The sequence below is a fragment of the Vigna angularis genome, chromosome 3 (genome assembly GCF_016808095.1).
Source record: "Vigna angularis cultivar LongXiaoDou No.4 chromosome 3, ASM1680809v1, whole genome shotgun sequence".
NCBI classification, from domain to species: domain Eukaryota; kingdom Viridiplantae; phylum Streptophyta; class Magnoliopsida; order Fabales; family Fabaceae; genus Vigna; species Vigna angularis.
Window position 1 is genome coordinate 36,472,162 of NC_068972.1, and position 20,236 is coordinate 36,492,397.

At 31.0% G+C, this 20,236-nt stretch overlaps 2 protein-coding genes across 3 annotated transcripts; one reads left to right on the top strand and one right to left on the bottom strand.

The window, feature by feature from the left end:
• The first annotated feature begins 662 nt into the window (after positions 1-662).
• Positions 663-1,866, top strand: LOC108325714 (protein RADIALIS-like 3). The gene is made up of 2 exons (XM_017558808.2): positions 663-1,300; positions 1,591-1,866. The coding sequence occupies exons 1-2, from the start codon at positions 1,044-1,046 to the stop codon at positions 1,613-1,615; spliced, it is 282 nt and encodes a 93-aa protein (XP_017414297.1). The 5' UTR covers positions 663-1,043; the 3' UTR covers positions 1,616-1,866.
• A 514-nt stretch (positions 1,867-2,380) lies between these two features.
• Positions 2,381-18,302, bottom strand: LOC108325345 (amino acid transporter AVT1C). Of its 2 annotated transcripts, none has more exons than XM_052874242.1 (13): positions 18,185-18,302; positions 17,512-17,700; positions 16,311-16,609; positions 8,321-8,535; positions 8,201-8,224; positions 7,706-7,886; positions 7,209-7,434; positions 5,171-5,306; positions 4,989-5,012; positions 4,077-4,218; positions 3,631-3,674; positions 3,481-3,543; positions 2,381-2,765 (listed from the first exon to the last, which is right to left on the bottom strand). In XM_052874242.1, exons 2-13 carry the CDS (start codon positions 17,673-17,675, stop codon positions 2,667-2,669), a joined length of 1,617 nt encoding a protein of 538 aa, XP_052730202.1. In that variant the 5' UTR covers positions 17,676-17,700; positions 18,185-18,302; the 3' UTR covers positions 2,381-2,666. The 2 variants fall into 2 exon arrangements, with proteins under 2 accessions (XP_052730202.1, XP_052730203.1); XM_052874243.1 differs by lacking the exon at positions 18,185-18,302 and adding an exon at positions 17,839-17,977.
• Positions 18,303-20,236: the final 1,934 nt, after the last annotated feature.

Here is a 20,236-nt window from a genome sequence, read left to right on the forward strand (position 1 = left end):
AGAGAAATAGAAGTTCATTCGTGCTACCTTGCGACATATGTAGAATGGACTATAGTGGTTTTGGATGAAAATTACACATTAAAAGTACCCTTAATTTGAGTATATTATTCATTTTCAAATTATTGGTCAAAATTTATCACGTAAAGTGTTAAATAAATCTCTTTTTTTTCATATACTTCGTGACTTCTTCCTTTCACGCTTAAAATACAATCACAACTGAAATTTACATTTACTCATTAACTAATGCTACAGAGTTTGATCATGTCAATTGCTCCACCAATCAATATTAGTTTGAGTAATGTTAAACTTATTTCAATAGAATGCTCATCTATATTGTAACAACTTCTATTGTGTTTTTCAAGTCCTACATAATATTCTTGCTCACTTATTCAACCATACTATTCCATTTTTCATTCCAAGAAAAAACAAAATTCTAATTCCAATATTCTTCTCCAACTTTCAAGTATCAATGGTGGAATGAATGTTGTGGTGTGGCATGTTAGGAGAATACAAGAGGGCACGTCATAGTAACATACTCATGTGATACACAATTACAAGAGACACATCAACAATTAGAGTAATTGCAAAATTATCATAATTTACTTTGGTGCACGTATAAAATCATGTTACAAAAGCTGCAGCTGCAATGTCCTCAACCCTAATTCAGAAAGAAGGTTTAAACCTTTGAAGATACTTATTCTCCCATTACTCTTCAACATCTTGGTCCTGCTCAATTCTGTGGTTCCTGATGAAACAAATCATTAAAATTCTGCTTGTTTTGGAAAATTTGCAAGAGAAGACAACTTGCACCTTGCATGGTCACACCCTCCATTTCTGCTTATAAAAGGAGCATGCATGGTGCTTCCTTTCTACACATATCTTCAAGACTCTTCCTAGCACTATACTGTAGAGTTTCTCAACCTTTCTTAATTAGTTCCATCTCTCTGTTGAAGTTGAGCACTACCATATACCAGTAGTTCACTACATTTGAAACCTTAGGCAATACTCTATATATATCTAGTTACCTTAACTAACTATCAGAAATGGCATCAAGCTCAATGTCAGCTACAGGTTCATGGAGTGCTAAGGACAACAAGGCCTTTGAAAGGGCTCTAGCTGTTTATGACAAGGACACCCCTGACCGATGGAACAATGTTGCCCTTGCTGTTGGAGGGAAAACTCCTGATGAAGTGAAAAGGCACTATGAGCTACTCCTCAGAGACATTACTGAAATTGAATCAGGCCAAGTTCCATTCCCAAACTACAAGAAAACTGCTGAATCTGATGAAGAGGGGAAAAGGTACAACATTTTGCAACATCATTTATGCATTTAGAATTAAATTCAGTGTATATATTTGTGTTCCCAGAAACATGCAGCTACTTAAGCGCAAGCGCAATCTCTGATTCTCTTTAAATCCAATATCCTTAGATGCACTTAAAGCTCGTCTCTGTGTTCATGGTTCTACCAAAAGTTAAAAAGTTACTGTCGAAATAGTTAATCATATATCTATCAACCCTGCAAATATTTCCTTTCTAACTTGCCTCGTGAACTCTATTTTTGTGGTTAATTCTTGAAACTGTTACTTGCAGGCTGAAAAACATGAAGCTCCAGTGACCAGACAATAGGAATCAACAACAGATAATTTGTGATTTTCACCACCCACCAAGTTTTCTAGAATCCTTATTGTAGTACCTAGTGGTGTTACATGCATACTGATATGTAGCACCAATGCCGAGTAGTATTACTGTTATTTCATAAGAATCGCATCCCATGATTCCATGCTTGTCATTCAGTTCAATCTGTTTAGAAGAATAAATGACTCTGTCGTAGTTCCCATTCATAATAAAGTTTCAATTTAATGTTCTTATCGTTTGTCAAAGACAAAATGTGTCTGTTATCTAGTCTCAAATAACACATAAAATAATCAAAATGTTGTATTAATTTAGTCTTCTTACCCTTAACCTTCTGATATAGATTCCTTTGAGTTCAGTTATTCTCAACCAATGTTCATTGATCAGGCCAATATCACGAATTATTAGTACGTGAGTACACTGTTGTCAGAGCAAAACATCTTTTATATTGAATCGCGTAATTATATAGCTATAGCTAGCAAAAATCATATCATACTAAATATATAAACTAAAATGGTAGTTAAGAGCTTAAAAAGTAGATTATCAAATTTCGTTACCTGTTTTTCTTTTTGGGTAATCAAAAGGTTCTACATTGTTCAGAACTAGATGTTGAAAAGAGTTTATATATATACTTCTTTTCTTAGTCTACTAAAAATTATTTTAAGAAGGCTATGAAATAAACAATATCATAAACGCGATTATTGATTATAAACTATCTAAGAAGACTTGTTTCATAAAATTAACACTATCTGTGAAGAAAAATACATTCTGAACCAGTCTTTGACCATTTTGTTTGAGCCTTCCACTATGATTAAGTATTCCCATATATCAAACATGAGCGAAATTTCCTTTTCTGATGTGGAAACAAACCAGAATAATTAACCATTATGACAACAACAAAAGGTGAAATCATGCGCTGAAGAAAAATGACTGAACATTTGGGGTGAGAAATAAAAAACGATAGATAATAATAACAAGTGCACTAGACCTTGGTTGTTACATGTCTCATTGTTTAGGATTTATACTGCAAAACTTTATCCAAACAATTTCTCAATGATCTCAGCGAGGGATGAGTATGATCCAAAACAGCTTGATACAACACCTACAATAATAATTGTAACACAAAGTGCTACCTGTAGAAATAAGAGGGCAAAGATGAGTCACATTAGAGGCAATCACAAAGATCTCATGGTCTAGCATTGCTACATAATCAAAGTTGTATGGTTATCAGCACAGCAGTTATAATTCAAATTGCATTTTTAAATCCTATATTTGAATAACCTTGAGTTGTTCACTTAAATATGATGACGCAATGAAAGCTCACTTTGATTTAGTTCATGGAAAAGTTCTGCCATTCATCTCTATTGTCAAAAGCCAGAATTGAACACAAAAAGGGGTAGAAAAAATGAGCAAGGCTGATTTCTTGATATATTAATTTTCCATTCAGATTTAGTATACTCTGTAATTTTATATCAGAAATTTTAATAGAAAAATTACGAAACTCTTAACTGAACAGAATGGTCGACAAATTATGACTAAATAAAAAGTAGACATCATGAATCTACACCAACAACTCTTTTTTTTTTTCTGAACATAAGAAAACTTTAACCAAACTTAAAAGCAAAACAGAAAATTAGAAAAATACAAAAATATTTTCAGATAACTATTGAAAACAATCTCAGTTGCCAACATAGACAAACTAAATGTCTATATTATAAGACTACAAGAATGCTTTGTTTGTATTCTAGCCATTTGGCGGAGGAAAGCTATTCTCATTAAATAACGAAAACGTGATTATATTTCTGATTTTCATTTAGCATTACTACTATGAAGAGATGATCATCATACCTGAAAGCTTGAGATTCTGCCACCCCTTATGCTTAGAAAACAAGCAGCAGGAAGAATCAATGACTGCATAAAAGGTCGAACATGTTATAAAGAATTTTATGGCCAGTAGTGCCTCTTGGAGAGGAAAGAGAAGAACCTGAGGGCACTTACAACAAACATAGTGAGTAAAGATCCAGTTAATGACATTACCAAACCTGCAACAAAAGTCTATTCAGTTCATAGTAAAAATATAATCCAACTTTGGCAATATCTGTCTCATTCTTCAATAATAAAAAATATTCTTTTCAATCAAATATAATTTTTCATTTGGAATCAAGACTCTTTCCCTGCATTTTTATTTACTTTTCATTTATTTTTTTCCATCTCTTAACTTCCACAAGGCTAATAAATTTTGTAACTAGGAGTAACTGACCATAAAGAAAGTGAAAGGATGAGGGATATAACCCTTGGTTCAATATATTTACAGAAAATAAATCCTTACCATATTTCCTTCATATCTGTTTGATTTATGCACTAGTTATTGAGTCAATTGACAAAATGTTGTCACATGGCACTAAAATTGATAAAAGTATAAGGAAAGAAGAATAATAGCTTACCAAAAAAGGGAACTGAAAGACCAACGGCTAGTGTAGAAATTACAAGGGCTGTTCTAATTAGCTTGGAATATATGTTGAAGTTGGGGTGGTTTGGTGGTATCAATTCCTCTAAACACATTGCTACTGGAGATAGACTCAATGCATATGTGGTGCTAATTAAGAAAAAACATTTATCTTTATCTTCACAATGTAGGTACATAGATTGAAATAAGTTGATTCTACCTTAACTCCTTTTTAAAGGTTAAAAAGGTACTCAATGAAGAGAAAGCAAGAGAAATAACAAGACAGAAAGTGCTGCACTAGGATAGGATGTCCATAAATGAGTTGAATGTTCCATTTCCATGAATAAAAATATAGGTTGTTAGAGTGGAAACATAACAATAACAGAGAAAACAAACTCAATCTCGGTAAAAATGTTCATTAAAATTGTATTGAAATTTCATGAAAGGTTGAAGGCCAAGCAAGTTCATGTTCCTTTCTTTTTAAAACATGTAAGTGGTTACTTTGTGGTTCAGTCAATGACTCTAATCATTCTATTCATACACAGCCTCTCAACTAAATGCCACAGATTGATTTCATTCAAACATCTCCATTATCTGTAAATGAACAGGGAAAATGCAAAAAATATAAGACTTTCATCATATTCATGACATTTTGGAAAATCAACGTCAGAAAAATGAAAAACATTCTAATGTTGTAGCATTTTTTCCTCACCTGGTGTGAAATTGAAGGATTTGGCTAGTGCCAATCAAACAAGTTTGTTGGCTCTGCTAAATATTTATATTTATGACGCAAATTATCATTGTTGTTTCTCTTATATTTCAATTGGTGTTAAGAACTTATATTAGTTGCTAAGCACAAAGTTTTGGCAAGCAAGCACAAATGTATTTATTTATATGGCACATATGAAGGATATTTGGTAAATGGATTGACCACCTGCAAAATAAAATCGCATGATACAAAAGATTAGCAATTTTATCTGACTGATAAAATATGAATAATATGGTGATATATATATATATATATATATATATATATATATATATATATATATATATATATATATATAGAAGCAGAATCTAGAATGAGCATACCGTAGTCCACACAGCTATCTTGGCAGCTACTAAGTGTTGGGGCATGTTAAGAGTGAACTGAGAATGTGTTCCTTCTCCGAATGCTGAGTAACCAACAACAGCTACTGCACAATACAGACTTGTACAAATAGCAAAACTGCACGGAAAAATAACTTCTCATTGAATAAGATAGATACTTAAACATAAATTCTACAGAATATTTTTTTCAGTGGCAGCAGGGTTTGTGTTGAAGTTCAAGACGAATTTAAGATTGGAAACTTCAGAATTTTTTACAGTAAATATTAATTTTCAACAGATAATAAAGTTTGATAATAAATTAACTCATTAGGTGAGGATGTAGCATTAAATGCAAACATGGTAACTTTTGATAGGCAAGAGATAAAACTCAGAGTAGAAGCTTTCCTTCAAGCTATTATACTATCATGATATATCTGAAGATCAAAATTTAGGTTGTTTTGGTTGTCTCTTGTTACTTGTTGTGTTACTTCTTACTTATCTCTTTGAAAGGTTATATATACATGTATGCATATATATTTGAGATGCTTTTTATCAGTGAAGTACAACTCAGCACATTTGACCTTCTGCATCATGCAAGCTATTTACTTCCTCTTTCGTGTTGTTATTTGTTTAGATGCATATTCAAATTTGCACTAAGCTTGTTTGCATGAAAGTCTGAGTTGTTAGCTGATGTGCTAACTTATTTCAGTGGATATCAAATAAGCAAATGAAAACATAGTAATATATACTCGAACAATTAAAATGTTTAAACTTATAGACCGTTACTATAAACAATTCTTAATCACAGAGATATAAGATATACCAGGTGCCAAAGTCTTTTGTGTTTTGTCAAAAGCACTTCAGACACTGATACAATTAACTTCAAACTAAGAATGTGAATCTACAACCATAGTTGGATGCAAACTATGAACCTAAACATATGGTGGTGATTCTTAAAAATATCAATGCAAGTTGTTGGAGTTCTTGGCTGTACTCAATATTTAATATAGAGGTTAATGATTAGGTTGGTATTTTTATATATAATATTGTGAATATTATTTTGATAAAAATCATTAATATGTTAATCTTTTATGTATTAAGTTATAATGATTCTTGTCCAAAATTTCTCTCTCTCTCTCTCTCTCTCTCATTATTCTTTTATGTTTCTTTATCCTTTATTTTTTTATTTCCTAATATTTTCTAAAAATCAAAATATTATTTTTTAAATGATATATTTAAAAGAATTGATTATAATAAAATTAATATTAATGATAATAATATTCTTATAATGATAAAAATATTACTATTAATGGTATTTATTATTTCTAATAATAACTAATAATAATATAATAAAATTAAAATCATACTATTGTACTAATATTTTTCTTTAATATTAAATATGTTTTATTTAAGTTTATATTTTAAAAAATTATTTTAAATAATATAATTTAAAATTATATATATATATATATATATATATATATATATATATATATATATATATATATATATATATATATATATATATATATATATATATATATATATATATATATATATATATACGACTAGGTATAAAATAATCCATGAATAATTAGATATAATTTTTAAATAGACTATTATTTTTAAACTCGATTCGACTATATCTCAAGCCATCATACAATTTTGGCTTTTTGTAAAAAGTAAATAAATTAAAAATAAAATAAATACTTTTAAAGTTTAAGTTGTTCAAGTAAAATTACTTTTAATTTTTATATAATAATTTGATGTGTAAATTATTATAATGCATATATTTCAATAAAATATTTTTTAAATACTTTATCATTTGTTTGAAAAAAAAATTATTAACCAACACTTCTTTTGCAAACATGTGCTTCACTTACCAAAAACTAAAATTTCTATACAGGACTAAGGGATTTCAGGGCCTAAGAACTAGATGGTATGGTTGGTTTAAGTTAGCTTTGAGTTTCACCTTCAACTTTAGCTTCGAGTTTGCTAAGAGTGTGAATAACTAAAAATTGGAAGTTTTTGATTTGTTTACCATACTAAGAGCACTCCAGGAAATTGATTCCGATTTGCCATGGCAGTGTAGAGATTTGGAAACACAGCATGTCCTGCGTAGCAGTAACCATAGAGACCCATTGCAACAGGAAAAGTTGCGAGATTCAAGGTTGTTGTTCCTTGGCTATCATCAATGGCAGCTTTGTCTACCAAGCAAACCCAGATCAAGCATACAACCACTAGAACCGTAGCAATAACTCCACAAGCTTCAATAACAACATCTTAAAATGGTTACACAAATGCTTCCAAATGTTCATTTCTAAGCATTTCATGTGACAGTTTGCATCATAAGTCCACCAAAACCATTTTCAATGAGAGTACTTAAAATGATTGATTAATGTTTATAAATTCGGTAGAGTATAATTTCACCAAAACCATTTTGACATTGTTTATAAAAGCATTTTTGTTGGTTTAAAAATTGGTAGATAACATTTGCTTGCAGTAGAAAAGGAAAGAATGATAGGATAAAGCTTGTACCTGAGATGTAACTGAGAATGCGTAGATCACGAAGCCAAACAGTAGGAAGAAGAGCCAAAGCTGTCAATATTGCAAACAATATGTGTGCATTCACTTCAATTCCACCCAAATTAATGTGTGCATTTGGAAATAATGTCGATAAGTTGTCACTCTCCACAATTATGTACTCAATGCAACAAGCCTGCATAAAATGAACAAATATGTAATAGATTAAGTTATCCTCATCAAAATCTTAATTAGAGAAGGGAGAAAAATCATATCAAATCAAATCAAACCAAAAGTTTAAAACACATGTAAAACACCTATATCTTTCAGAAATGATAATGATTCATCTTTTAAATCATTTAAAGGATCCAAATGTAAACACCTATATCTTTCAGAAATGAAGATGAGAATTTGTTCAAACAAGATTTTCTTTATATATTCCATATTCTCTTGACATGACAAATAACAACTGAGATTTCAAAAGCAGCAAAGAGTGAAGGAAGTACTTACATATAGTTCCATGTACAATATTATCTGCATGCAAAAAATAGAGTAAAAGCAGCGGCAAGAGATTAGAGACTAATTAATGCTTTGAAATTAACCATTGATGAAGAAAGTATTGAAACTCACAGATATGATGACACGTCCAATAGTACCAAAAGCTGCTTGGCCAATGTCAGGGTATGTCTCAAGACCAGGTGAACTATCCAAGCAGTAACGCAGAAGCAAACCAGTGTAATAGGAAAAAAGTGCATACAATAACAATATAGAAAGGCCAACCCATCCACCTTCTTTAACAGCATAAGGGGTTGAAAGGATTCCTATTCCACAAAGAGCATTTATGCCTGCAAAATCCAAAACAATTAACCCAACAATCAGAGACTAATTATCGTCAAGAGTTCACATTCTAACAAAGCTTTTTTTGAAAGCCAAATCTTTTACTTCAACAATTTTGTCATCTACAAGCTATATTGAGTATTGGTTCGGTTTCATATTGGATCATCTAAGAGTAAAAGAGTGAGTTAGTGGGTTATTAACGAGTGATCTTTTGTTCAAAATTATTTTGATGTTTTAGATTTGTGAACTTTTTGTTAGAATTACCCAACTATTAAGTGACTCATGTGAAAATAAATAAGGGTTAAAATGTGATTTAATTTAATTGAGGGACTTAATGGCAAATTTACAACTTGATGGAAGTTGTATAATTATGGATGAAGGGTTCTGTCCCTATGCATATATGAAGGAGCTCTCTCCATTGAAACCACCATCAAGAAAGTTTGAGAGAATTATAGCTTGCATCAAGGGATAGATTGGGTAAGGAGTTGAAGATCAAGAGGAAAGGAAAGCATGGATCAAGGTTAGTGATTTTTTATCTTGATTATGTAATTATGTTTGTTGTAGTGAGAATCATAAATTCTTAAGATCCTAATGTCATGTAATTAAGATCATGAAAACTTACATGTGGTATCAGAGCTTAGGTTGTTAGATTTATGATTCTCCTAAAATGAATCTTAATTATAATATTTATGAATATTATGTTTCTGTAAGTTGCTTATGATGATATTGTGGTGCTGGAATAAAAGCTTTAAATTGTATGTTATGTTGGAGGAAGAAGATAATGAATAGTAAGTTTTAGGAAGAAGATGATGAATAGTTGTTGGTTGATAATGCTTACGGGAATGGAATGCAATGCCAAAATGTTATTATTAAACATTACCTTTATGAATGTTGACAAATTGCCGTGAATGGTGAATAATGAAAGGCAACTTTCATTTTGGCTTTATATGAAGAATGGTGAGCACACCTCACGTAAATGAAAGCCACTTCTTTTGCTTTTGCTTTTGTTTTTATTTTATATGATAATGGTGCTATGCTATCCAACATACATCACGCTATGAAAATCAATTTTCATTTGCTTGTTTTATATGAATGGCAGTAGCTAACATACAGCACACTTAATAATTAATTACTTATGCAAATTAAAGAAAAAGTTTTATTACTGTTATAAAATTTTACCCACTTAAATTGAAATTAGGATTTTCAATTTTAATTATGACACATAATAAATTTTTATGTGAATAATGTATATTGTTAAATTAAATTTAACAAGGATGTTATGTATGACGAATAACAAATTAATGTTATTATTATTATTATTATTTGAAATTAATTATGGTAAATTTTGTTAGTCACTAAAGTGACCAAAATTTTAAAGTTATTTTAATTTCAAATTATTAATGATTTTATTTCAATTACTCATTGTATGGATGCTAAATTATGAATAATTAATTTATGGGTTAATTGAAAATTCATTATTATAAGATATTTTGTATCATCCAAAGATGATTATTTGATCTTATAATTAATGAGTATGATTGTAGATAATTTTGTATGCTCGCTAGATTTATTTATATACCCAAAGGTAGTAGATGATTCTAGTTGATGCATATTTTAATTATCAATAAAGATTTACAATTATTAGCATCATTATGCTTATGTTTGTGTATTAATGGATCTCCCAAAGGAGAACACTGATATACATAGAATGATGATTAAAGTATGAATCTGTATTTATGACTCAAAGCACTAATGATTAGCATGTATTAATTACAGTTCCCGTTCCGGTATCTTTACACTCGCTCGCTACGTCTGTTCCGGTCTTTAATGGTTTAAATTTCCCTGATTGGAGTGAACAAGTCCAATTTCACTTAGGTGTATTGGATCTTGACTTGGCTCTTCAAGTTGAGAAACCGGCTGCTACCACTGATATTAGTAGCACTGAAGAGAAAGCTCATTACAAAGCTTGGGAAAGATCAAACAGACTTAGTCTAATGTTTATGAGAATGAGCATTGCAAGTAACATCAAATCTGCTATTCCGAAAACTGAAAATGCGAAAGAATTTATGAAATTAGTGGAAGAGCGCTCCCAAACTGCTGACAAGTCCCTTGCTGGGACATTGATGAGTACGTTGACCACCATGAAGTTTGACGGTTCACGTACTATGCATGAACACGTGATCGAGATGACAAATATTGCAGCAAGACTTAAGTCTTTGGGAATGAAAGTGGATGAAACTTTTCTGGTACAATTCGTTTTGAACTCGCTACCGTCTGAGTATGGTCCATTTCAGATGAACTATAACACCTTAAAAGACAAATGGAATGTGCATGAATTGCACAGTATGTTAGTTCAAGAAGAGACCAGACTTAAGAACTTAAGAAGCCACTCTGTTCATTATCTAAAGAATCAAGGAGCTGGAAAGAAATTCAAGAAACATGTAAAGGGTAAAGGACCATTAAAGATTGACGAGTCCTCAACCAAAATCCAGAAGAAAAATGATAAATGTCATTTCTGCAAGAAGCCTGGACATTTTCAGAAAGACTGCTTAAAGCGTAAAGCTTGGTTCGAAAAGAAAGGTAAGCATAATGCTTACGTATGTTTTGAATCAAACTTAACTGAAGTTCCCCATAATACTTGGTGGATTGATTCTGGATGTACGACTCATGTTTCTAATGTGATGCAGGGATTCCTTACAATCCGAACCATAAACCCAACTGAGAAGTTCGTCTTCATGGGAAATAGAGTGAAAGTTCCAGTGGAAGCTGTTGGGACTTATCGATTAATTCTTGACACTGGATATCACTTAGACCTGATGGATACTTTTTATGTACCTAGTATCACTAGAAATTTGATTTCTTTGTCTAAGCTTGATGTTGCTGGATACTCTTTTAAATTTGGGAATGGTTGTTTCAGTTTGTTTAAGCGTGCCTGTATGATTGGATCTGGTACACTTTATGATGGTTTATATAAATTGAATTTGGATAATTTATATGCTGAAACTCTTATGACCTTGCATCACAATGTTAGCACTAAACGCAGTTTAGTGGATGAACGATCTGCTTATTTGTGGCATAAACGTTTGGGACACATTTCCAAAGAAAGAATCCAAAGATTAGTAAAGAATGAAATCCTTCCGGATTTAGATTTTACTGATCTGAATGTATGTGTGGATTGTATTAAAGGCAAACAAACAAAACACACAAAGAAAGGAGCCACAAGAAGTACACAGCTTCTTGAAATTATACACACTGATATATGTGGTCCGTTTGATGTGAATACCTTCAATAAAGAGAAATACTTCATCACCTTCATTGATGATTTTTCGCGTTATGGATATGTCTATCTACTGCATGAGAAATCTCAAGCAGTGAATGTCTTGGAAGTTTACGTAAATGAAGTAGAAAGACAATTAGACAGAAAGGTGAAAATTGTCAGGTCTGATAGAGGTGGTGAGTATTATGGAAGATATGATGAAAGTGGACAACACCCTGGTCCATTTGCTAAATTTCTTGAGAAACGTGGTATTTGTGCTCAATATACAATGCCAGGCACACCACAACAAAATGGTGTATCAGAAAGGCGTAATCGAACCTTAATGGATATGGTTAGGAGTATGTTAAGTAATTCATGTTTACCTGTATCATTGTGGATGTATTCATTAAAGACTGCCATGTATTTGTTAAACAGGGTTCCCAGTAAAGCTGTTCAAAAGACTCCTTTTGAGTTATGGACAAATAGGAAACCCAGTTTGAGACACCTGCATGTTTGGGGTTGTCAGGCAGAAATAAGAATTTATAATCCGCAAGAAAAGAAACTGGATGCAAGAACAATCAGTGGATATTTCATTGGTTATCCAGAAAAATCAAAAGGGTATATATTTTACTGTCCTAACCATAGTACAAGAATTGTTGAAACTGGAAATGCTCGGTTCATTGAAAATGGTGAAACTAGTGGGAGTGTAGATTCACGAAAGGTTGAAATTACAGAAATTAAAGTACAAGTTCCTGTAATTGGTACCTCTTCTTCAAGAGTTGTTGTTCCTCATGTTGTAGAAACACACAACAATCAAGAAGAACAACACATTAATACTCCCATGATTAACAATGAACCAGTTGTAGAACAATCACAAGAAATAGTATTAAGAAGATCTCAAAGAGAAAGAAAGTCTGCTATTTCGAATGATTATGTGATTTATCTACAAGAGTCAGAAAACGACTTAAGTATTGATAATGATCCAGTTTCATTTTCAGAAGCCATTAATGGTGATAATTCTGATAAGTGGTTAAATGCTATGAAAGATGAGCTTAAATCGATGGTACAAAATGATGTATGGGATCTTGTGGAATTACCAGAAGGATGCAAGAGAGTTGGGTGTAAATGGGTCTTTAAGACTAAGCATGACTCTCATGGTAATATCGAACGCTACAAGGCCCGACTTGTTGCCAAAGGTTTTACTCAGAAAGATGGCATTGACTATAAAGAAACATTTTCACCTGTTTCTAAGAAAGATTCTTTCCGAATTATCATGGCATTAGTAGCTCATTATGATCTTGAGTTGCATCAAATGGATGTTTAAACTGCTTTTCTGAATGGAGATTTAGAAGAGGATGTCTATATGGATCAACCGATGGGGTTCACTGAAAAAGGAAAGGAACACATGGTGTATAAACTAAAGAAATCAATATATGGACTTAAACAAGCTTCCCGACAATGGTATCTCAAGTTCAATGATACTATTATATCCTTTGGATTTAAGGAAAACATTGTTGATCGGTGTATATATCTAAAGGTCAGTGGGAGCAAGTTTATATTTTTGATTCTATATGTTGATGATATCTTGCTTGCAACTAATGACCTTGGTCTATTAAGTGAGACTAAGAAATTTCTCTCTAACAACTTTGAAATGAAAGATATGAATGAGGCATATTATGTGATAGGAATAGAAATATTCCGTGATAGATCACAAGGATTGTTAGGTTTGTCTCAGAAAGCATATATTAATAAAGTTTTAGAGAGATTTAAGATGGATAAATGTTCAGCATCTCCCGTTCCAATACATAAAGGAGACAAGTTTAGTCTCATGCAATGTCCAAAGAATGATTTGGAACGGAAACAGATGGAAAATATCCCTTATGCATCTGTTGTTGGGAGTTTGATGTATGCTCAAACATGTACAAGACCAGATATTAGTTTTGCAGTTGGTATGCTTGGTAGATATCAGAGTAATCCAGGAATGGATCATTGGAAAGCTGCAAAGAAAGTTTTAAGATACCTACAAGGAACAAAGAATCACATGCTTACTTACAAGAGATCTAATCATCTTGAAGTGATTGGATATACAGATTCAGACTTTGCTGGCTGTATAGATACAAGAAAATCTACATATGGTTATCTGTATCTTTTAGCCGGAGGAGCAATCTCATGGAAAAGTGCGAAGCAGTCCGTCATTGCTACATCCACTATGGAAGCTGAATTTGTGGCATGCTTTGAGGCCACTATTCAGGCTAATTGGTTGCGGAACTTTATTTCAGGACTTGGAATAGTTGACAGTATTGCCAAGCCGCTGAAAATTTATTGTGACAATTCCGCAGCAGTCTTCTTTTCTAAGAACGACAAGTATTCCAAAGGTGCTAAACATATGGAATTGAAATACTTTGTCGTTAAAGAAGAAATTCAGAAACATAAAGTGTCAATAGAACATATTAGCACTGATTTTATGATTTCTGACCCTTTAACAAAAGGGTTACCGCCCAAATTATTTGTTGATCATGTAAAGAATATGGGCATTATGTCTACCACTGAAAGTTGAATGTTAATGTTATTAATGCTTATGTGACACTTGAATTATTTAATGTATAAGATTCTGAAATTTGTATTTGTATTTTCTTCTGTATGGTTATGTATACAAATTATGATGAAGAAAAACAAACAAATTATATTATTGTTATTAAAATGACATTATGTTTGAACCCATTATGTATTTAAGTTTTCTAACGTCATATTAAAGAGAAGGAGATGATACAGTAGTACATGGAAGGAGACATATCGATTGAATGATGTGCGACCGCCATGACTCTTATTATTTCTATATCTTTAATTATGAATAATGATGAAGCCAATTATGTAAAGTCCTCAAATGCGCATTGTGATTGTATATTAAATCACATAATGTTATGACATCACAAGAGTCAAGTGGGAGAATGTTAGAATTACCCAACTATTAAGTGACTCATGTGAAAATAAATAAGGGTTAAAATGTGATTTAATTTAATTGAGGGACTTAATGGCAAATTTACAACTTGATGGAAGTTGTATAATTATGGATGAAGGGTTCTGTCCCTATGCATATATGAAGGAGCTCTCTCCATTGAAACCACCATCAAGAAAGTTTGAGAGAATTATAGCTTGCATCAAGGGATAGATTGGGTAAGGAGTTGAAGATCAAGAGGAAAGGAAAGCATGGATCAAGGTTAGTGATTTTTTATCTTGATTATGTAATTATGTTTGTTGTAGTGAGAATCATAAATTCTTAAGATCCTAATGTCATGTAATTAAGATCATGAAAACTTACACTTTTTACTTGTATACTATTTTTTTTTTTGTATTTGAATATATGTGGGGTTTTGGTTCACAAACAACCTGCTGGTGAAAGATGAATTATGGATCGCAGTTCAATATTCTGAACTTTTATGAAAAGTGAAGTTTCAGAAAGTCCAAGAACCTCTTACAGTTAAGTGGTCCAATTGAGTAACAATTTCATGATTTTAAATAGCAGTTGTAGCTATCATTGTAGCCACCATATCAATGTTTTTGTAAGTGCAATTGAGGAATTAGAGAACATTTATTTACAACAACAAAATTGTGACAAAACTGTAATTTTAACTGCAAACTAAAACCTTATAATAGAACTTTTGTCCTCCCTGCAGTAACAAGATTATAATGGAAATTGTGTTCTTGTACAGAAGATAAATGACCACAATACCTTAGAAAACATAAGGATACATCAGAAATTGAGACTTTTATACATACTTTAAGATGTTGTTTTCTGTTGGCTATCTCATGTTAGATTCAATTTAATGATAAACCTTGTTGTGGGAAAGTTGGTTGTATGATGAGTTGTTAAGTGAAACGCAGTAGTGATATTTATTTTGTGCTCTCTCTTGTGTGTATTAATTAGAGGGAAACCTTTTGTAACACACAATATGTCGCACTCAGAAAATTGAATTTTACTATTTTTCTCCCTTCTATTGTGCATCTTCATACAAAAAGCCCTCTTTTCTGTTTCTTTCTTGTATTACAACTCTTCATAATTTTCTGATTTCATAACAACATACTATGCAAAGTACTATAGTTTTTGTCTCTCAGGTTTAGTTCCAGACAAATGTAACATCTTCAAACTAACTAATAATATACTCACATATACAAAAGTGTAGTTAAAACAGAACAAACAGACCCTTAAGGTTACTAAGCGTTTGTATGATGGAATTTAAATGAACTTTTCTATGAGAATTTATGAAATGATATGTTTTATGACTATTGTTCATTGGAATATTTACAAGTTGTGTATACTATTTCGATTAACTGGAGAAAAAAAATATATTTTTTTCAATTGACTTGAGTTATGAATGAATAGAAATGAAGATAGAAAGCTTTTAGTATATTGTTGTCATTCTTCCCTATATTGATATCATTCTTCACTTAATATAGCTTCACTATAATTGCTTTCGTTTGTTTTCATTTTATATTTTGCATTGAAGAAGCAGTTATCAGTATACTTACCATTAAGCACAGCTTGTCCAAAAGTGCATTGGCCAGGTATGTGAACTTCATGAGAAACCTTGGAAGGATCTTTCCTAATGGAAGACTTTCTAGATAGCTGTGAAGGAAGCAAGGTATGTCGCAGTTGCTCCTCTTCTGTGGGTTGCAAGAGTGATTTTTTCTCTGGTTGTAATATTTCAAGAGTTTGCCTCCTTGTCAAAGATGAAGAAATAAAAGAACTTCCTAATCTTGACAGGGATGTGGTCCCCAGAAATCCAATATTTGGTGATGGTACACTACCATATAGATCAATGGATTGCCTGAAACATTATTAATTGCATCAAAATAAGTACTTCAACTTGGTGCATTTCAGATTCATTAAGCAAAATGCCAAAATGAGAGATGAAGAAACAAATATTCAACCAGCAAGGGTGATGAACAAAAAGTCGGATTCTGTCATCACTTTTTACAACCTCAGACTGATATATGGAGAGTCTCATACTGCATACACCCATCATTTTTTTCCATCTCTGCCCTTTTATAATATTATATTACGTATCAGCAATTGGCCAAAACAAGAATAAGTGTTTTCTAGTTTTTAAAAACACTTTGGTAAAGAGAAAATGTGAGGGGAAAAAAAAGAAAGCGTTACACAGCATTCATTTCTCTGTAAATATTCACTTTTACTCACAAAAAATAGATTAATTTGGCTGATATATAGTCAATTACCCCAAACATTTTGTGAAACACATAATCAATGTCAAAAAACTATAATTGATTATCAGAAACCTGTAGTGAATATGTTTAATTGGATGACAATGGAATTTTACTATTTTCTACACTTTTATACTTACTTTTTCTTTTTCTCAAAACCCCAAACAATCTGTTTTTGCTATATTTTACCATTTTTTTTTGTTTTTCTTTTATCTTATCTGTCACTTTTTTTCACTTTCTTAGAATAACGTAATACCAATAAGCACTTTTTTTTCCCTCTTGGATTAATAAACACCTGTGGGGACATACACATTCTGAATTCCCATTCCAACATCTTACTTTTGCTTCTTTTTCCAACCGATATGATTAGTCAATTTTCCTTGGGAAGAAAAGCCTTATTCTCGCCTTAAGAAATGAAAAATTAAAAAAAATAAAAGTCAAATGAATAGCCAGAAACACACTCATTCATGACAGATCGAAACACACTATGCACACAGGTGAAGCTGACCTGTAACTTTGAGGCCATGCCATGTTGTAGTTGCTGGGTTTCCTCTCATTGGAATAATTCGAACAATCCGAATCGTTTCCATCGTTCAAATATTTATGCTGATCATTCTCCACATCTTCATCACTGTCAATGAATATTCCACTTTCCAAACTAGAGTTCTTCATCTTTATTCAATCTTCACTTCACTTTCTGTAATTTTTCCAACCAACATTAATCAATTTATAACAAAAAAACTCAAACCCAGAATCACAAAACAAACAAAACCTCGCCCAGAAGATAGCTCATGCAGAATTAACCAGATATATTCTTAGGCTTCAGATTCGTTACCTCAGCGTTAGTCGCAGATTTCGAAATCTGGGTCTATCCCATTTGGTCCAAAACAAAACTCAAAAATAACATATACGCGAAAACTTAACGTGGGTAGGCCCTAATATGTTAAAATTTCATAACTTTCCTTATGAAGAAACGTGATCACATGTGACATGCATCCGAGTCAGACACAAGCATATATGTATATATATGTGTGAAGCTAGATAGGTTAGTTTTCTGAAGCAGTGTGATTGTTGTGCATTGTTATCTGCACTTTGTTTGTTTAATGTGCATAAAAACAAACAGATAGCGAACCAAATCAAGCAAAAGGGTTTTCAGATCAATCAGAAACAACGAGCCACACCTTTTGAACGCGTCCTTCTTTTTATCTTCTTCTCCAATCTTGTTGCATTGGATCACTATCTTTGTCTTTCTCTCTCTGAATAATGCAAAACGTTTTGTTCTCTTCTGCACCCTTCAATGTGAATGTTGATTCGCAAAAGCTTGCATTGCATGCTAGTTTTTTATATGTCAAAATCTGGTGGAACATGCGAACACAAGAATAATACGCATTATTCCATGGCGCATAGCTCTGGATAGTGTTTGCTTCTTGCATGTGACATGCACGTGCATACACTTGTCCCATTGCATGTGACAAAAATTTATCAGAAATTATGCCCAGACAGTCTGATTTTGTTAGGATAATAAATCAAAATAAATACTTCGATTAATTTATTAATTCATTCCTTCTCCTTTCGCCATGAAATTATTAAAAGAGTTAAATAAGTATTTTTTTCTAAACAAAAATTATGTTTAATTTGTCTATGTAATTTAAAATTTCAATTTATATATATATATATATATATATATATATATATATATATATATATATATATATATATATAAATAAATTAAGTTCACGTTAAACTATAATACAATATATTGAAGAGAATCTTTTATATTATTTTCATAAAATCAGGATGAAATATTTTCTAATTTAATTTAGAAAAAAAACATACTTTTTTTTGTAATAATATAGTAAAGAAAAACATATATGAATTATTAAAATACTGATAAATAAATGCCTTTTGTATTTTTTTATAATAGAAAGAAACTTATTACTACAAAATTAATTATTATACTAATAATTCAAATAAAAAATATTATTAAAAATTGTATATAAACAACATTTATAAAAATGAAACTTCTTTTTATTAATTTTTATAATAATATAGTGATACAAAATGGGATTACTTATAATTTTGTTGCCAAAGTAATAATTTAAATTGATCGTGTTTGTAAGAGTAGAAACGGTAAAAATGTGTTAAAATATGGTTTCATTTGAAAATTATATACTATTTGGATTCATTTCCTAGAGATAATTGTTGAAGGTAATTTCATAACAACAACTTATTTAAAATTACAAAATTTGTGATTTTTACATTTTGTGCAATGGTTATTTTCGTGAACTGAATGAAATTCTTATCTAATCGTATATTTGAGATGGTTTTTATTTTAAGATTTAGCAGTGAGTTATTCTATCATTAGAAAAAAGTTAATCGGAATAAAATAAGCCAAGAAAAATATAAACTCTCGTCCTATTAGTAATTAAAATGTTTTGAATTTATTTTACTGTTAAATAATACACGTCACAAATTTAGTTTGAAAATACATAATTAATCGGCTTTATCTCAAAATAAATAATCAATACTTTAAACACCATTTTAACAGTTCTTTTAGTATCTTGAAAGACTCGTATAAATAAATACACATTCTTAAGATTAGCAATAATTTATTTTTATAGATCTTTCATGAAAATTTATTGGAAAGAAAATATTAATAAGACTTAATCTAACATATATATTAAATATTGATATTAATTTTGAATAAAACCTTACAACAATAAATTTATAAATATTATTTTTAATACGGTCTTTAACTTTTTAATCTTTTTATTTATCTTTTAAGTCTTAAGTAACTCATAAATAATGAAATACAAATTATATATGCAAAACTTCATTATAAAAGCAGATTATTTTTCTGATTTTATAGGTTTTGATAAATTTTAGTTAATAAATTAGTTACATTGATCATGTGACATTTGCTAGACTACATGCGAAAGATGATTGTGAGAGAAATGTAGTAATGTATTTAGAAAGACATGTGTAGGTGTCGGGGAGTGGACCACCACAACGAATCTAATAATTGGTATAAAAATGGAAGGAATTCTGGCAGAGGATTGATGTTGGCACAAATCCTATACTAAAAGAATAAATAATTAATTCGGATGTGTAAATAATTCCTTTGTTCGTATGAAATATTGATCGAGCGGTTAATCAATCTAATCAAATAATCTTCGTTGATATTGAGTTGTAATTGGGCTTATAGCGTTAATAAGCTATTTCAAATGGTAATT

Excerpts from the sequence above, each read along its gene's own strand:
- LOC108325714 (XM_017558808.2), top strand. The coding sequence starts at position 1,044 with ATGGCATCAAGCTCAATGTCAGCTACAGGTTCATGGAGTGCTAAGGAC. Across the intron at positions 1,301-1,590 it reads TCTGATGAAGAGGGGAAAAG|GCTGAAAAACATGAAGCTCC; the intron begins GTACAACATTTT and ends TGTTACTTGCAG.
- LOC108325345 (XM_052874242.1), bottom strand. The coding sequence starts at position 17,675 with ATGAAGAACTCTAGTTTGGAAAGTGGAATATTCATTGACAGTGATGAA. Across the intron at positions 5,307-7,208 it reads CCTGGAGTGCTCTTAGTATG|TTTTGCTATTTGTACAAGTC; the intron begins GTAAACAAATCA and ends TTTTCCGTGCAG. Across the intron at positions 4,219-4,988 it reads TCAATCCATTTACCAAATAT|GCATTGAGTCTATCTCCAGT; the intron begins CCTTCATATGTG and ends AGCACCACATAT.